A 17,040-nucleotide genomic window follows, 5' to 3' on the forward strand; every position below is an offset into this window, starting at 1 on the left:
AAGGGCCATAACTCTGTCTGTGATGTTAGGGGCAAGGCAAAGAGGCTGTTGAATCAACGACTAAGAGCAGAAAAAATTTAGAGGGTAAGAGATCCAGGCCCCTTGGTGACTCAGCCCCACTCTCTTTTTCCTCAGAACCACTCGTGGGGCCGTCAATATTCTCATGCCCTCTTCAAAGCCATGAGCCACATGCTATGCATAGGCTATGGGCAACAAGCACCTCAGGGCATGCCAGATGTCTGGCTCACCATGCTTAGCATGATTGTGGGTGCCACGTGCTATGCCATGTTCATTGGTCATGCCACTGCCCTCATCCAGTCTCTTGACTCATCCCGTCGCCAGTACCAAGAGAAGGTCAGCAGGGGTAAAGAGAGGGGTAGAGGTGGAGGTGAACCCAACTTGTGCAGAACATTGGGGAATGGACATCCTACTTGGATGCCCATTCTAAATTGTGCCCTTTTGGGTCCCTACATCTTTGCCCCTCCCCTTCTCCCCATCTATTTGCTTTGTCTCCATGTTTGTTTTCTTGTGTTTGGGGTCTCTGACCCCTTGCCTGTGGGTTCCATGTTTCCTCATATCTGGGTATATCTATGTCTGGGTCCCCTTGTACTTTACACATGGCATCTTCCACTAATTCCATTCTCTAATGCTTGTGTACCTCTGTGTTGATATCTTTGTATTCGTGCCTTCTTGTCTGTGCCCTTTGACTTTTGTTTCCATATTTCTGTTTCTGTGTGATCTTATGATTGTGTCTCCGTGCCCACATGTGCCTTTAGGTCTGTGCCCTTGCTGTATCTACTTTTCTCTATTCTTCGCTGTGTCTGTGTGTCTCTGTCACTCTATGTCCTCATGTCTGTCTCTCCATCCCTGTGTGTCCCTGACCCTGTCTCTATGTACATATTCCCATATCATTATCTCTATGCACCTGTCTTCATGTCTGTGTGGGTCTCCATGCCCCTATCTCCATATCTATGTCCTCATATCCCTTTATGTCCTTGGGTCCTTGTGTTCTTGTCTTTGTCAATGTGTCCATATCCCTGTGTTGATGGCCTTTGTATGGGTGGGGCTGGTGCTTCCAGTATAAGCAGGTGGAGCAGTACATGTCCTTCCACAAACTGCCAGCTGATACCCGTCAGCGCATCCATGAATACTATGAACATCGCTACCAGGGCAAAATGTTTGATGAGGAGAGCATCCTGGGGGAGCTGAGTGAGCCACTGCGTGAGGTAGGGTGGGGTAGAGGATAACACTCTTGAGATGGGGATGGGGTACTGAATGATGCTGAGTAATGTAGGGGGGACAGGAGATCCTAGTGTGGGATGACTGGGAACTTTGAGCAACAGGAACTTCTAAGGTTAGGCGGCATCTTCAGGGGATAGCTTCTCTGAAGGTAGAGTCTTAGAGTAATGTTTCCCATACTGACCCTATCTCTTTCATTCCTCTTAAGAGGTTGGGGTCTTTGAAGCTGATTATGTTCAGTGGTGGGTGGTTCTCTGTCCTGAATATGAAAATTTCCCAGTGAGTGATAACCTAACTGACCTCACCTTTTCCCTCTGCCCAGGAGATCATTAACTTCACCTGTAGGGGCCTGGTGGCCCACATGCCCCTGTTTGCTCATGCTGACCCTAGCTTTGTTACTGCCGTGCTCACCAAACTTCGATTTGAGGTCTTCCAACCAGGTGACCTCGTGGTTCGTGAGGGCTCAGTGGGCAGAAAGATGTACTTCATCCAGCATGGACTACTCAGTGTGCTGACTCGGGGTGCCCGGGACACTCGTCTCACTGATGGCTCTTACTTTGGGGGTAAGCAGGACTGGGATAGAAGTGGGGAAAAGATATAATGGGAAAACAAGGGAACTTAAAGATAAAGGTGGAACCAGTCCTAGGTTCCATGTTCTTTTCTTTTTCTTTTTTTCTGGGGGGGGGAGGGTTGGTGCACTACGTCCTAAAGAGGCAGCTCCAGTGGGTGAGAGCAAAAATATCTTGGGGGCAGTGCTAAAAAAGATCTGAGGCACTTAGGTTTTTCCTTTCAAGCTTACCTTTGATATTCATTTGAACCTGATTTCACTTAGAAAAAAAGTGCGCTCATTAGTGGTACTCTGGGAACAAAAGAGTATAGAGACACATAGACACATACAGCATGCCCTAGGTTCATAAACCCGTAGGAACAACAAATGAGGAACAGAGAAGTGTGAGGCTGGCAGTTCAGTTGGGAAACAAGGCTATATCTGGGGCCCGGGAATCCCTGCCTCATCAACAGCTCTTTTTTGGGGGGCCAAGTGAAATGCTCTCTCTTCCAGATAGCAACAGCGGGAGAAGAGGGTAGGGAAATAAGAGAGATCAGGAACCTTTCTATTAGTAGGAGCTGGGGGATTATCAGAGCATTTGAGAGACCCCAGAAGGAACTGTGAAAAAATTTATATCATGTCCTCAGAGAATTCTAGTAAGTATCCCTTAAGGGAAAGCAATCCTTGTTCTCAAACCACAGATTTTGCTCCTACAGTAGAGAGCAGCAGTGCTGGGGGAGGTCATGCTAAGAGGTGGATATGAGAGTTCAGGTGGATGATGGGATGCTGATACCCTGCCCCTCTCCTTTACCCTCAGAAATCTGCCTACTGACTAGGGGCAGGAGAACAGCTAGCGTGAGGGCTGACACCTATTGTCGCCTCTACTCACTCAGTGTGGACCACTTTAATGCGGTACTAGAAGAATTCCCCATGATGCGGAGAGCCTTTGAGACAGTGGCCATGGACAGGTTGCACCGAATTGGTGAGTCCCTACTTCATCCACCCTAAATGGTGAGGCTCTTTCTCTCTCTCTCTGTCTCTCTTTCTTTCTTTTTTCCCCTTGAGTGAAAATCCAAACATTTGGCCTTTCCTTCCCTCTATTTCCCTGCTCATGACCCATTGCTCACATTTGCAGTGCCATCTTTCCCATCCTACCCCTGGCCACACTGCATTCTGCAGCTTGGAGGCTCACCCCTTAGCCCAGGTCCCATCTCTCTGTCCTACTTTTGACTTTGTTCAGGGTTTCCCCCTCCCCCTTAACTTTAAATAGGATGTGCCCAATACCACCCCATAAATGCCTACTTTTTATCCCATATGGGTGAGACACATCTGAAGATCTCCCCTTACCAACTCAGACCCTGTCATCCTTTGACACCGCCTTATCTGTGACATCCTTAGGAAAGAAAAATTCCCTGCTTCAGCGGAAGCGTTCAGAACCCAGTCCAGGAAGTGGTGGTGGTGGAATCATGGAACAGCATCTGGTACAGCATGACCGGGACATGGCCCGGGGAGTAAGGGGGCTGGCCCCAGGCGCTGGTGCTCGCCTGAGTGGGAAGCCAGTGCTGTGGGAACCCCTGGTCCATGCCCCGCTACAGGCTGCTGCAGTCACCTCTAATGTGGCCATTGCTCTAACCCATCATGGGGCACCTCTGCCCCTCTCCCCAGACTCTCCCGCTGCTCTTCTTGCTTGCTCTGCTCGTCGATCAGGTGGCTCACTGGCCTCACCCCTGGTGCCTGCTCGGGGACCCCCTTTGTTGGCTCGAGGTCCTTGGGCATCAACGTCCCGCCTGCCCGCACCAGCAGCCCGGACTCTTCACGCCAGCTTATCCCGGGCAGGCCGCTCACAGGTTTCCCTGTTAGGTCCCCCGCCTGGTGGGGGTGGACGGCGGCTGGGGCCAAGGGGTCGGCCACTTTCGGCATCACAACCTTCACTTCCTCACCGAGCAGCTGGGGAGGGCTCCCCCGGGCGCAAGGGCTCAGGAGGCGAGCGCTTGCCTCCCTTGGGGCTCTCATCCAGGATCCCAGGTACCGCCCAGCCCCTCAGGCCTCCTGCCGCTGATCCGGGTACCACCAAGGGCCCCCAACTTCCTGCTAACATGTGAGAACTCCTGGGTACATCTAGCCTTGATTGTGAGAGAAGGTGTGGGTGCTTTGATGTCTATGGGTACCACGAACAAAGCATCACACACTGTGGATTGGATGTCTCCCTTCACTGCTAAGTGGAAATAGCCCTGCCTGACGTGTCTCCATCACTGCCACATAGAAGTATCTCCATACCCTTTGCTTAGAGCATCTCCCTGGCCATAGACCTTCCCAGATATAGGCACTTTGCCCTTTTCCCCACTCAACAAGGCATGAGGATCTTCTTATCCTCATCACTGCCAGGTAGAAAGATGTCTTCTGTTCTCCCAGCTCCTGCATCCCTCTACTCATGAGCCCTTTCGGGGCAGACACCCCATCAACTGCCTAGTGTGGCTACCTTCCTGTTCCCCCACCACTGCCAAAACCACAGGCCTCATGCCCCTTGTTTGGGCATTCCGCCTCTGCTCTCATCACTGCCATTTGTAGGCACCTACCCGTCTACGGCCCTCTCAGTGAATACAAATACCTGTTGCCCAAACGGGTATCTCTTGCCAGCTTTCCTCTATCCTATCTTTGTGGTACAAAAATCTTCTTGTGAACAAAGAGCCACATCCTCCCTATGCTCCTAACCAGTTGTGCCCCTGGGGATGGGGAATGTCCAGCCCCTCCCTAATGAATGTGCCAGCCTAGGAGCCCTAGCAGCTGAATCCTTAGGTAATTAATGATTTATTTATGTATTGCCCTCTCTCTTAGGGGGAGGGGTAAAGACAAAGAGGGTTTCTCTCCTCTTGCCAGCACTGTGGCCCTTGCCTAGCTCCATCAGCAATACTAAGACTCCAGTTCCCCATCCCCATGGGGGGATGGAAGGGCCACCTGGGGTAGGCGTGGGGGCAGTTTTTACTTTTAGGTGTCTTTTTTTCCTATGCTGTGAGAGAGTGGGGAAAGGGTGAGAATCCAAGTGGAGTGGGGGAAAGATGGGAACAGGGTAGGGGAGGGGCAGACCAGCCAGCACCTCTGCCTTCTCAGGGATACAGGAAGCCCCTCAACCTCCCCCTCTGTCCTTGTCTTCCCTTTCCATAACATTAGCCTAGGAAGAACAAGAGCCAGAACCCTGGCATAAAGCTCCCCTGCCAAGCTCTGGGCTCTGGGATTCTTAGTGTGTGTATGTGTGTGTGCGCAGGAATTATTTTATTGGTTTTTTTTAATGTTTGTTTACAGATAGTTGAATATATATTAAAAAAAAAAGAAAAATATGTCCCTTTTGGCTCCTGGTGTGCATGGGGTACAGCAGTGGGCTTTAGGATAAGCATATGAACACTAGATTAGGGGAAAGGCATTTAAGCAAATGATAACAGGGTGTTCACTGAAGAAGAAGAGGAGGGGCGAGCATTGTCTGGGGGACAGCAGGCAAGATGAGAAAGGAAGTTGGTGATGACTTTTGGGACTGGCCCAGATGTCAGCGCCACCCAATATCATTTCCTTCTCTAGCTTGGAGTGAGATATTGTGGTGTCATAAAAGCAATGCTAGAACTGGGGCCAGAGGAGCTGGTTTCAAATCCTGATTCCCACTCACTATTTAGGTTGTCTTGGGCTAATGACCTCTTTTCTCTAAACCTCAGAATCAGGACTAGATCAGTTTTAAGGTCTGTTCCAGCTCTGTTCCTTGGGATTCTATGAGTCCAGCTGTTCTTTCAATATTGGCAGCAGCTAATGAGTTAATGCTACAGGGTGCAGGATTTGAACCTTCTGAGAAAGGGTCATTACTTTCTCTACTTAAGGAATTCTGGGATCCCCTGAACACATGTTGCCCTCTCCTGTATATCATCTCTCATTCCCACTACTGAGTGGGTAAGAGGAACTCCGGCAGAAGGAATTAACCAGCTGAGCTGAGACCAATGACTTAGGGCATTTTAGGGGCCAGGTGGGGATTGGATGCAATCATCGTCAGGCACATTTGAGGATGATGGATATTTTATTGAACACTTCCAAGAAGTTTCAAGGAACTAGGAAACCTGGTGACAGAGGAGTGCCCCCAGGCACAGGGCACAGGACGTAGCAACTAGAAAGGGGCTGTGGTCTCTGAGAAGGTTTCCAAAGGGATGAAGTTTCAGCATGTGGGTGGCAAGTGGAGGAATTATCTTTTAGAGTTGGGGGAGGGTCTATATAAAGGGGTGTAATATTGGGTGGGGGAAGTCACCTACATTGGAATATAGTCCTGAGGGTTCAGGCACAGGTGGATAGATTATGGGAACATGGAGACTCAGGATACACTTAGCACCCTCATGATGTTTGTGTAGCCCGAGCCAGGTCGCCAGCCTGTCACTACAATCACAAGGTCCCCAACTCGGAGGAAACCACGGAGCTTCCCTGGGTAGAGAAGAGGGAGGGGGTGAAACTATACCTAGGACAATCTGAGTAATAAAAATTAATTCTCAGTCACTGAGTGGATGTGGGACAGAGACAATCACACCATATTCCCCTACCCACTCCCCAACCTTCCCACCCCTACCCCCACTAATCCCCAGGGACCTATAGTACTATAAGGATTCACTGGATGCCAGTGAGCATGATAAATTTGGAAGGGAGCATTGTTGCCTTAATAGCTTCTCAATCCCACCTGTGTTGCCTTGGTGATAGAGAATGGGGGTGGGAGGTAAAGATGCTTTGAATGAGGTAACTGACATTAATACTATGTAAGCTGTCATAAGTGTTTTTTAGGCCAGTAGCTAAAGGCTGCTTTTCCCGACTGTTGTCTTCCTGAGCAGAACCACACCTAAGGTGGGGTGAATGGGGCTTTGTCTCTGGAGAGAAACATTTAGAGGACTCTTAACAGCACTTGCCTTCCTCCTACGATATAAAAGCAAGCATGCTTAGCAACTTCTTAGCATGAATAACTTCTGTTATAGCTATATGTCAGGTACGTAGCAGTTGCCTATACAGCAATAGCCTTGAGTTGTCCCCTCAATCGAATTGCCCTAGTACAAAACTGGTCCCTAAGTTAGTGTGCAGTTCCATCTGCCTGGTGCCTGCGATAACACAAAATCTCCCCAACAACGTAAGGTGATGGCATTATGTACTAGCTCTTCTCCAGATTCAAGGGAAGAAAATAAATCAGCCTGTTTGTCACATGCTTTCATGTCAACTGGGTTAGGTGGCTTCTCGTATACAAAAGAGGTCTAATAAAGGGTCTTGGGAGGAGAGGAGTTGGGGGAGGTGGAGGGATGGTATCCCAGAGTTGCCATGGAAACATGCCTAGAAGGCACTAGGGAGAGAGACTAGGGTTGTCTTGGGTGAAGAAAGCAGAAACTTGGGAAAAGCTGTGGAATCCTCACCACTTTCAATGCCAAATTGAACACGTCGGTCAACATCATCAGTCCAGATGGGTTCTGGGGGGTCTTGGTAGAGCACAGGAAAAACACCACGACATAGATGGGCCTGGCGTGCACTCTGAGCAGAACGGGTGACAGCAATGACAGCTGCTCGAGGACGGTACCGGGATAGGAGTTGTGCCGAGCTAGGGGAGACAGAGCATGTAGCTTAGTGGAAAAGCCACGGGATTGTGAATCGGGAGACCTGGTTTCCAGCCCAAACTCTGCCACTGACTTTCTCTGTGTCGATCTCTTAAGGCTTCAGTTTCCCCATTTGTAAAATGTTCTATCTACCTCACAACCAGTGCTGTAAGGATCAAAGAAGGTAATGGATATGAAAATACTTCGAAAAATCTAAAGCCCTTTACAAAGACTAAGCATTGGTATTAGGTACTTGGGACCCTCCCTAAGCCCCTGGATTGCTATATCTTTTCCAAACCAATAATTCAGTACTCTTCACATCTTTAGATGTTCAGCCTGCCTCTCTGTCCTCATGTTTATTCCCCACCTCTGCCTGGGTGCCTTGTTGGTCTCTCACCGGCCAGATGTTGTCAGCACAACTATAGCAGAAGCACAGCACTTGAATGAAGCCTCCACAGCACCAATGGCAGTGACCTCGGTAGGGTCACGGCTTAGGGGAGCCGCCCGACGAAGTTCTTCAAACAGCTGCCGGTGATACACTGCAGCCTCTGCCTCCCTAGCAATCTGGAAGTACCAGGGGGTCAGGGTCAGGCCTTGATATCTGGCCTGGATAGCCCTGGATATCTGGATCCCAGACATGCCCCACATTCCCCAACAGCCCCATACCGCATGCTGCATCTTCACAGCCTTGACAGGGTAACTACCCTTGGCTGTCTCCCCAGATAGCATGATACAGTCAGCCCCATCCAGCACAGCATTGGCCACGTCACTTGTTTCTGCTCGTGTTGGCCGGGCCTTGGTGATCATGCTTTCCAGCATCTGGAAGTACCGTTTCCATGAGGGCCAAGGGTTAATGCTTTCTCTCCCACCCTATTCAATCCAGGCATTCCTTGCCACTCCAGGGGGTGTTCTCCCATCTCATGACCCTGTCTCAGTGTAGTTGTGATATGCTAAGGTCAGCTATACCCCACTCCCATATCACAGCAGGAGAGTCAAGGGACTTTAGGGGGAGGTTGGTGCCCACAATACCTATGACATGCCCCTTCTCTCTCCCAGACCTGTGTGGCACAGACAACGGGTTTGCCAGCCAAGTTGCAGCGTCCAATCATCATCTTCTGTGCCAAGAAGACTTTCTCAGCTGGGATCTCGATGCCCAGGTCACCCCGTGCCACCATGATGCCATCGCTCACCTCCAGGATCTCATCAAACCTGGGAGGGGGCACAGCCAGGAGATAGTGAGCAAAGTCAAGGAGAGTAGGGCAGAGTCAGGAAAACAGGGGTTGGGGACACTTCATTTCAATTCAATTTACACTTGGAGAGGAATCAGGGAACTGGAGGTGGGAGCAGGGGGTGGGATAAAAAAAAGTCAAGGGCTGGAAGCCTCACTTCTCAACGCCCTCGTGGTTCTCGATTTTGCTGATGATCTTGATGTTCCGTCCCTGAGGCCCCAGGGCTTCACGTACAGCAATCACGTCTTGGGCCTTTCGCATAAAGGAGGCGAAGATTATATCCACACCGTGCTCCACCCCAAAGCGCAGGTCCAGAACATCCTGCTCGGACAAGCCCGGCAGATCCACTTCTACACCAGGCAAGTTCACCCCCTTCCTGCTTCCCAGGATCCCGCCGTTCTCAACCTCAGTCACTAGGCCCTCTGGGTCTGTGGAATTCAGAGGCCAATAAGACACGATTTCGTGCAATTTGGTGGTCTTTTAAGGGGTGTGGCCTAAGGTAAGGGGTGTGCCCTGAGACTATACAGCAGTGGCGGGTGAAAGGGTTGGGGGGAGGGACATGTTCTCGGGGAGGCGGAGCAATGCTTGGGGCGGGACAAGGGGAAATTCAGAGGGAGAGTCCAAGGACAAAGGGGTGTGACCTGAATTGGAAGTAGGGCGAGGGGCTAACTGCTGTTCACCCACCTTTATGCTTAACCACCAAGGAGATAAGACCGTCGTCGATGTAGATCCGGCCCCCCTCTGGCACTACCCGGACTATGTTAGGATAGTCCACCCACACAGTGCTTGCATCCCCTCGAGTCCGAAATGCCGGGTCCACTGTAACGCGGACCTTGGAACCCTTCACTATCTCCACTTCTGATTCTGGGCCCTAGGGAAGGGAATGGGAAGTAAGAGCAGGGGTGGGATGTGTGAGAGCTTAGTCTCCAGCCTTAATCTTGCTCCGGACCCTTCTTTCTTTATGGACCCTTTCTTCCTGTAGCACAGATTACTAGAGAATAGCTTTGTATGTCACCTGTTAAGGGTCACCAGCCCTATCCCTGCCCACACTCATCCCTAGTCCCTCTTCTTCACCCGACTCTTCCCAGTACCTGGTTTCAGCTATCCCAGATTCTGCGTCCTCTGGGTCACTGCCCTAACCTTATTCAATCCTCAGCCTCATTACAAATTATTGGCCCAATCCCTTATCGATTTGGCCCTGCCCACACCCATCCCTAGTCCCTCCGTTCTAGCACCACCCCCTCCTGACTCTACGCTGCCCTTCCTTTCTTTGTTCCAACCGCCCTCGCTCCTCCAGTACCGCCCAAATCTCTTACTGCCCAGGTCCTCACCCCCTGGAGGATCCCGGTGCGGATCTCAGGCCCCTTGGTGTCAAGCGCTATGGCCACGGGCCGGTAGCTCAAGGAGGAGCCTGCGAAGCTCTCGACGGCTTCTCTCACGTTGGCTATAGATTGAGCGTGGTACTGGGGAGGGGGACAGGGAAAGAAGAGATGAAGTCGGAGATCTCGGGCCAACCTTTCCTAAACCCTCGGCTTCTCAGCCTCTGGGCCTCCAAACCCCCGGGCAGAATCACCCTCCAGATCCTGCAGCAACGCCTCCCATCCCTCACTGCACCTCGTGGGAGCCATGGGAAAAGTTGAGCCTGGCAATGTTCATTCCTGCTTTGATCATTTCCTTCAGCCGATACACAGAGCGAGATGCGGGGCCTGTGAACAAAAACACACAATCACAAGATCTATGTGCTGGAGGAGATTCAAGAAACTATCTAGTATAATTGATACCTGACGAGAAAAAGCCCCAAGTGGTCAGCCCTCTCACCCCCGCCTACTCAGGTAGCCTACCCAATTATGCATATCTCTCCCTTGCAGTTACCGAACACCTTTCATGTTCTCCACCCCACTAAATCTTCTCTTCTCCAGACTAACCATCCTCATTTCTTTCAATCAGTCCTCATTTTGGGGGGGGGGGGGGGGTTGCGTGTCAGGCAGGAGGTGGCAGCTAGGTGGCGCAGTGGATAGAGCACTGGCCCCGGAGTCAGGAGGACCTGAGCTCAAATGCGACCTCAGACATTTACTAGCTGTGTGACCCTGGCCAAGTCTTCTCCCTGTTTGCCTCCGTTTTCCTCATCTGTAAAATGAGCTGGAGAAGGAAATGGCAAACCACTCCAGTATCTTTGCTAAGAAAACCCCAAATGGGATCATGAAGAGGTGAACACTGCTGAACAACAACCTGTTTAGAGAGACCCTGTTCAAAGAAATTCTCCTCTGATTAAAAGATTACCCTTTCTGCTCCAGAGACACCCTCTACTTTCCCAGATAAGTAGGGAGATAGTAAGAGACTTCCCAGTTGTCCTAGGTGAATTTGAATCAGCAGGCCCAGATGAACTAATTCCCTGCAACTTGAAAGAATTAGTGCATATGATTGCAAGGGCCATTCACTGTCCTCGATATTTGGAAGAGATGGAGAAAGAGACATGGCAGGAGCGGAATGGGTAGAGACTTAAGGCTGGGAGATCAACCAGAAGGATACTTCCAATAGTCCAGGTGTGGGGTGACGAGGACCAGCACCAGAGTGGTGGCAATGTCAGAACAGAGCAGGGTCATATAGGAGTGATGTTACAAATAAAGAATATCAAGCAACTTGATTTTTTTTTTTAAATAAAGAGAATGGAACCTTAAATTTCTAGGCAAATGAATCTGACCTCATTTCCTGGCAAAACTTAAGGATGCTGGTTAGTGAACATTAGAACACTGATCACTAAGAATAGAAGCACAGGGTCCAGGAGGAAGGTGGTAGCCCTATTGTGCTCCATCCTGGTCAGGCCAAATCTGGAATACTGGCTTTAGTTCTGGGCACCACATTTTAGGAAGGGCATTGATCAGCAGAAGAGCATCCCCGAGAGTGTGAGCAGGATGGTGAAAGGCCTTAAGATTATGAATAAATAACAATAATAATAGTTAACATTTATATAGTACCTACTATGTGCCAGGCACTGGACTAAGCACTTTACAAATATTATCTCATTTGATCTTCACAAGAACTCTATGAGGTAGGTGCTATTATTATCCCCATTTTAGAGATGAAGAACCTGAGACAAACAGAGTTTAATTGACTTGACCAAGGGTCACCCTGCTAGCGAGTGTCTGAGGCAGAATTTGAATTTAGATTTTCTTGACTCTGGGCCCAGTGGTCTATCCACTCTACCACCTAGCTGCTCTCCCCTCCACCCACATGAGGATTGGTTGAAGGAAATGAAGATGGTTAGTTTGGATAAAAGAAGACTTAGTGGAGTGGGGAAAATGAAAGCTGTCTTTAAATTGATTAAGGGGGTCAAGTTGAAGATAGATTAGATTTGTTCTGCTTGTTCAGAAAGGGTAAAACTGGAAGTGAGTGGTGAAAAGCTTCCTAACATGGTTACCCAAAAGTGAAATTGGTTGCCTTGGGAGGTAGTAATTTCCCCTTCATTAGAGGTAATTAAGCAAAGACTGTCATATTTTAGAGGTTTTTTTTTTTCAGGGACATATGAAACTAGATGACCTCTGAAATCCCTTCCAATTCTGTGATTTTCTGTCCTGGACCCTCTTTGCTTCTCACTAGGATTTGTGACACTTTCTCCTGATCTTATTTATCTGACTACTTTTTCTCAGTCTCCCTTGCCGGATCTTCATCCAGGCCACACCTTGGGTGAAGGTCACTTTAGATTGGGAGTGTCTCCCAAGACTCTATCCTGGGCCCTTTATTCTTCTTCCTTTATTCCATTTCACTTGGTGATCTCATCAGCTTCCGTGGAGTTATTGCTATCCTGATAATTCCTAGATTTACTTACTTAGCCCTATCTTCTCTTCTGACCCCCAGTCTTACATCTCCAGTTGCCTATAGGATATCTCAAGATCACACTCCACAGACATCTTAAACTCAGCATGTCTAAAACTGAGCTATCTTTCTCCCCAAGCCTTTCCCTCTTCTTAATATCCCTATTACTAGGTACCACCATCCTCCCAGTCACACGGGCTCATAACCTAAGGCTCATCCTTTATCCCTCATCCTTAACCCTATATCCAATCTCTTGCTAAGTTGTATTGATTCTACACTTGTAACATCCCTCCTACATGCCCCTGTCTACTCTGACACTGCCACTATTCACACCTCACATCTGGACTTTTTTTTTTTAAAAGGCAATTGGGGTTAAGTGACTTGCCCAGGGTCACACAGCTAGTAAGTGTCAAGTGTCTGAGGCCGAATTTGAACTCAGGTCCTCCTGACTTCAGGGCTGGTGCTCTATCCACTGTGCCACCCAGCTGCCCCTGATTTTCGAACAAGACACTCCATCACCCAACTCCAGGTATTATCACTGCCTGGAATTCTCTCCCTCATTATCTCCACCCTGGCCTCCCTGGCATTCTTCAGTTCCCATGTAAAATTCCACCTTCTACAAGAAATCTTCCCTATCCCCCTTAATGTTAGTGTCCTCCCTCTCCTGATTATCTCCCATTTATACTGCATGTATCATGTTTGTATGTAGTTGCTTGCATTTTGTCCCATTAGACAAGCTCTTTGAGAGTAGGGATTGAGTTTGGTTTTTTGTTTTTGTTTTCGCTTTTCATTGTAACCACAGCATTTAGCACAGTGCCTGGCACATAGAAAGTGGTTAATAAATGCTTGTTTACTGACAGTGTGTTTAGTTTCCCTACCTTGTCTTTTTTCCCACTCCAGACCATACTCTACTCATCTGTCACACTGATCTTCCTAGGGCAGCTAGGTGGCACAGTGGATAGAGTACCAGCTCTGCAGACCGAAAGAGCAGAGTTCAAATTGCACCTCAGACACTTGTGTGTGACCCTGGGCAAGTCACTTAACCTTGATTGCCTCCAAAAAATATTTGATCTTCCTAAAGTACAGCTCTGAACACGTCATTGCCTGCCCTACCCCAACTCATTAAACTTTATTTCTTTCCTATTACTTCCAAGAGCAAATATTAAATCCTCTCTTTGGCCTTTGAAGTCTTGGCCCCTTTCTCCCTTCCTGGTCTTCTTGCACTTCACTCCCCACCAAGGACTATACAATCCAGTTACACTGGCTTATCTAATGTTCTTCATGCATGACCTTCATCTTCAGATTCCATGCAGTTCCTCCCTCATCTCTATCTCCTGGCTTCCCTGATTTCTCAAGTCTCAGTAAAATGCCATTTTCTGCCTTAAGCTTTCCTGGTCTCTCAATGCTAGTGTCTTCCATCTAAGATTAATTCCAATTTACCTTCTTACATATTTTGTATGTACATAGTGGTTTGCATATTGTCTTCCCCATTAGAATATAAGCTCCTTGAGGGTAGGGAATGTTTTTTACCTTTTTTTTGTATCCCCAGAACTTAGCACAGTGCCTGACACATAGTAGAAACTTATTTAATAAGCATTTAATGCTTGTTGACTGACTCTGACTGATTCTCCTGCTCAAAGACTTCCTCTTCTATTACTCAGATACAATTCTTCCTTTCCTTACTCAAAGAAATCTCTCCCCCTCCCCTTTTAAATCAGGGTCATGTCTATTGCACAGAGACACTTCCTTCCCCCATTTAGAGATATCCCTTCACAACTGAAAAGTTTCACTCTAGCCTCTCAGAAATCGAACATTCTACCACTTCGGTCCTCCCCCACACATCAAAAGAAAATTTCTGGAAAGGGGGCAGTGCCATAGGATGTGAGATTCGATTATTCCTGGAGCCAGAGAATGATTTTGGTATGTATAATGTTCAAAAAGGTGGAGCAGGAGTGGATGTTCTTAGGGTTGGGGAGGGGATCCAGGTAAAGTGACACCAGTGTGGTGGATGAGGGGGGTGATTGTTGTTAATGATATGTGTAGTACAAGTGGTAGCTATGGCTTTAATGATGCAGGATTTGGGATTGGGAAAGAGAAAAATGAGAACATTAGGGTATGGTATCATGTAGTTGGAATTTGGGAAAAATGCAAAGAATACTGGAGATATGCATTCTAGGTCTGCCTTTGCTGTTAACTTAAAGAGATTTTGGACAAGTCCATTGATTTCTCTAGGCCTCAATTTCTTAGTCAAGTGAAAATGGTTATTAAACCCCCCCTCCCCCTCCCCTCCGCTCACAAAGATGCTATTATTCTCAAATGAGAATTGTGCATGAAAGTGCTTTGCTTCTCAGACTCCCTGTCACTGTAAGGGGTGAGCATTGCTGTTAGGGTGAGGGCTCCTGAGGGCAAAGAATGCCTTTGCCTCCTTATTTCAAAATCTCCAGCACTTTGCACAGTGCCTGGCACTGGGTATTCACTTAATAAATGTTTATCAATTGACTGCCATTATTAGTTACCTATGGTGGCGATGATGCCGGTGCTTCGGGCAGCCACTGGTTCTGAGTCAATGTCCAGTAGGCAGAGATGCTCCAGAAAGGTATCTGCCATGGCTGCTGGGAGCTGCTGCCTCTGGAAGAAGGTAGCACCTAGCTCCTGGATCAAATGGGCCACACTGGCCCTTCGAAGGTACCCGGCTGGCCCTGGTAGAGGAGAAGCATAGGATGATTACAACAGACACTGATGCCTAGAGCTACTCTAGAGCTCAACCCTCTCCCTAATTTCCCTTCTTTCATTCCCAGATTTCTCACTGCTCAAATCCCCAGTCCCTCTATTCCTCTACCAATCTTAGCCCTTATTCCATTTTCAGGCCCTTCATTCCCATACTCTAGAGTTTAGAACCTAGATTTCCTGAAGGAAGCTCACCTGTATAAAATCCCCATCCTCTTGTCCTCCAACCCTCACAGACTCCTTGCTTCTCAGTCTATCAGACTCTCCCCAATTATCTTCTTTCTCCCAGCTCCCTCAGAGCCTAAGGTTTCTCATCCTAAGAATCAGTCCTCTCCTCCTGTTCCTCCAAGCCCCCTACTCCTCAGCCGGAGCCTACCTTCCTTGTTAGACATGTTCAATGATTGTGTGTCTGCTGCCAATCACCCAGTGTTACTCTGATCTGGGCAAGGCTCTGAGTGGCTGGTTAAAGTGTCACCAGACTCTTTGTCCTCACTGCCCCACAATTCACTGAGCATTTTGTTGCAGAGGGCAGAGTCCAGTGGCCACGGGAGCTTCCCGTGCTGGTAGATTCCCCACATCCTAACCTGCAGGCCTTGGGAGGAGGGGAGGACATTTCAAAGGGAATCCCTAAGACTAGGGATAATTTACTTTTGGGCAATTAATGAATGAGTGTAAACAGACTGCAGAGCATTTTGCACCAGAAAGCCTGGGTCCAAGTCCTGAGCAAGTCACTTCAAATACTGGTAAGATCACAGAATATTAGAACTGGAGGAAACCTAAGATTCCACCTAGACCAACTCCTTCATTTTATAGATAAAGAAACAGGTCCAGAAAGATCAAGGCCACAGGGGAAGTAAATAGATTCCAATCTAGGTCTGTTTCCTCAAAATACAAAGTTCTTCCTAGAGTAGCACAAAGTGGCTTCTTTCAACCTCAGTTCCCTCATCTGTAAAGAGAATGATAATAATAGTGCCTTCCTACTTTTTAGGGTTCATATAAGTATCAATTGAAGCAATATGTAGAAAGTACTTTGTAAAAGCCTAGTATACAGATGAAAATTATTATGCAAATGTGCATAGATCCTTTCAAATGGACATTGTGATAAACTACTGGTCTCACTTCCTCCTCCTGGCTGGTTTCCTCCTTTATCCAATTCAATTCACTTGTGTTCAAGACCCAGTGTCCAGTGGGGCTTTGTCTCCCATCCTTACCTCCTGGGGCCCCTAAGAGGAAAGAGGCCATCAGGTCCTGTTGGTGCTTGGAGGTCCATGGCCCAAGTGTTCTAGGGGCAAGCTCTTCCTCTGACGACATGGCCGAGAATGGTGGGTCCTTCAAGCCGCCTGGAGCGTGGGAGAAGAAAGAAACGCTGGGGAGGGTGCCTGCCTCTCTTATCTGAGGGAGTCAGAGAGAAGAAAAGGGGCACACCCAACTGACCCTCCCCCATCCTTCTGTTGGACAGTCTCCTCACTCCCCTACCTCTAGCCTCTTTCTTTGGCCGGTCCCCACCCTTGTCTGTTAGACACTGTGGATACAATACTGGCCCTGCAGTCAGAAGAACCTTAATTCAAATTTGGCCTCTGACACTTGACACTTACTAGCTGTGTGATCCTGGGCTAGTCGCTTAACCCAGGGATGTCTGGGAGGTGGAGGGGGGGGATAGAAGAGAAAGAATACTGGAGCTAGTTTCAAACTCTGCCTTGCCACTTACAAGCTATATGACAATAGAAAAGTCACGGCACCTTTCTGAGGTTTCTTCATCTATAAAATAGGGATAATACTGTAGCACTTACCTCACAGAGTTGTTGTGATGATCAGATGATATAATGTACGTGAAATGGTACTTGAAAGTACTTTATGTCAGCTATTATAATTATTCAGACATTCAGTCAGTTGA

The 17,040-nt window shown here is 48.3% G+C and overlaps 2 protein-coding genes across 2 annotated transcripts; one reads left to right on the forward strand and one right to left on the reverse strand.

Annotated features, from left to right (window-relative positions):
* Positions 1-135: 135 nt before the first annotated feature.
* On the forward strand, positions 136-5,049 carry LOC114040417 (potassium/sodium hyperpolarization-activated cyclic nucleotide-gated channel 3-like; the record flags this gene model as incomplete). Its single annotated transcript, XM_027858528.1, has 5 exons — positions 136-354; positions 1,080-1,226; positions 1,562-1,802; positions 2,604-2,768; positions 3,185-5,049. Coding segments are annotated over 5 exons (1,476 nt in total), but the record flags the coding sequence as incomplete, so codon positions are not given.
* A 772-nt stretch (positions 5,050-5,821) lies between these two features.
* On the reverse strand, positions 5,822-15,590 carry LOC114040416 (pyruvate kinase PKLR). Its single transcript, XM_027858527.1, has 11 exons — positions 15,523-15,590; positions 14,936-15,118; positions 10,221-10,312; positions 9,938-10,069; positions 9,291-9,477; positions 8,764-9,034; positions 8,436-8,586; positions 8,044-8,196; positions 7,775-7,941; positions 7,201-7,382; positions 5,822-6,235 (listed from the first exon to the last, which is right to left on the reverse strand). The coding sequence occupies exons 1-11, from the start codon at positions 15,536-15,538 to the stop codon at positions 6,129-6,131; spliced, it is 1,641 nt and encodes a 546-aa protein (XP_027714328.1). The 5' UTR covers positions 15,539-15,590; the 3' UTR covers positions 5,822-6,128.
* Between the last annotated feature and the right edge of the window lie 1,450 nt (positions 15,591-17,040).

The sequence above is a fragment of the Vombatus ursinus genome, unplaced genomic scaffold (assembly GCF_900497805.2).
Source record: "Vombatus ursinus unplaced genomic scaffold, bare-nosed wombat genome assembly UNPS02013104.1, whole genome shotgun sequence".
Lineage (NCBI taxonomy): Eukaryota > Metazoa > Chordata > Mammalia > Diprotodontia > Vombatidae > Vombatus > Vombatus ursinus.

Excerpts from the sequence above, each read along its gene's own strand:
- LOC114040416 (XM_027858527.1), bottom strand. Across the intron at positions 8,197-8,435 it reads CCGTTGTCTGTGCCACACAG|ATGCTGGAAAGCATGATCAC; the intron begins GTCTGGGAGAGA and ends CGGTACTTCCAG. Across the intron at positions 7,942-8,043 it reads CTGTGAAGATGCAGCATGCG|ATTGCTAGGGAGGCAGAGGC; the intron begins GTATGGGGCTGT and ends TGGTACTTCCAG.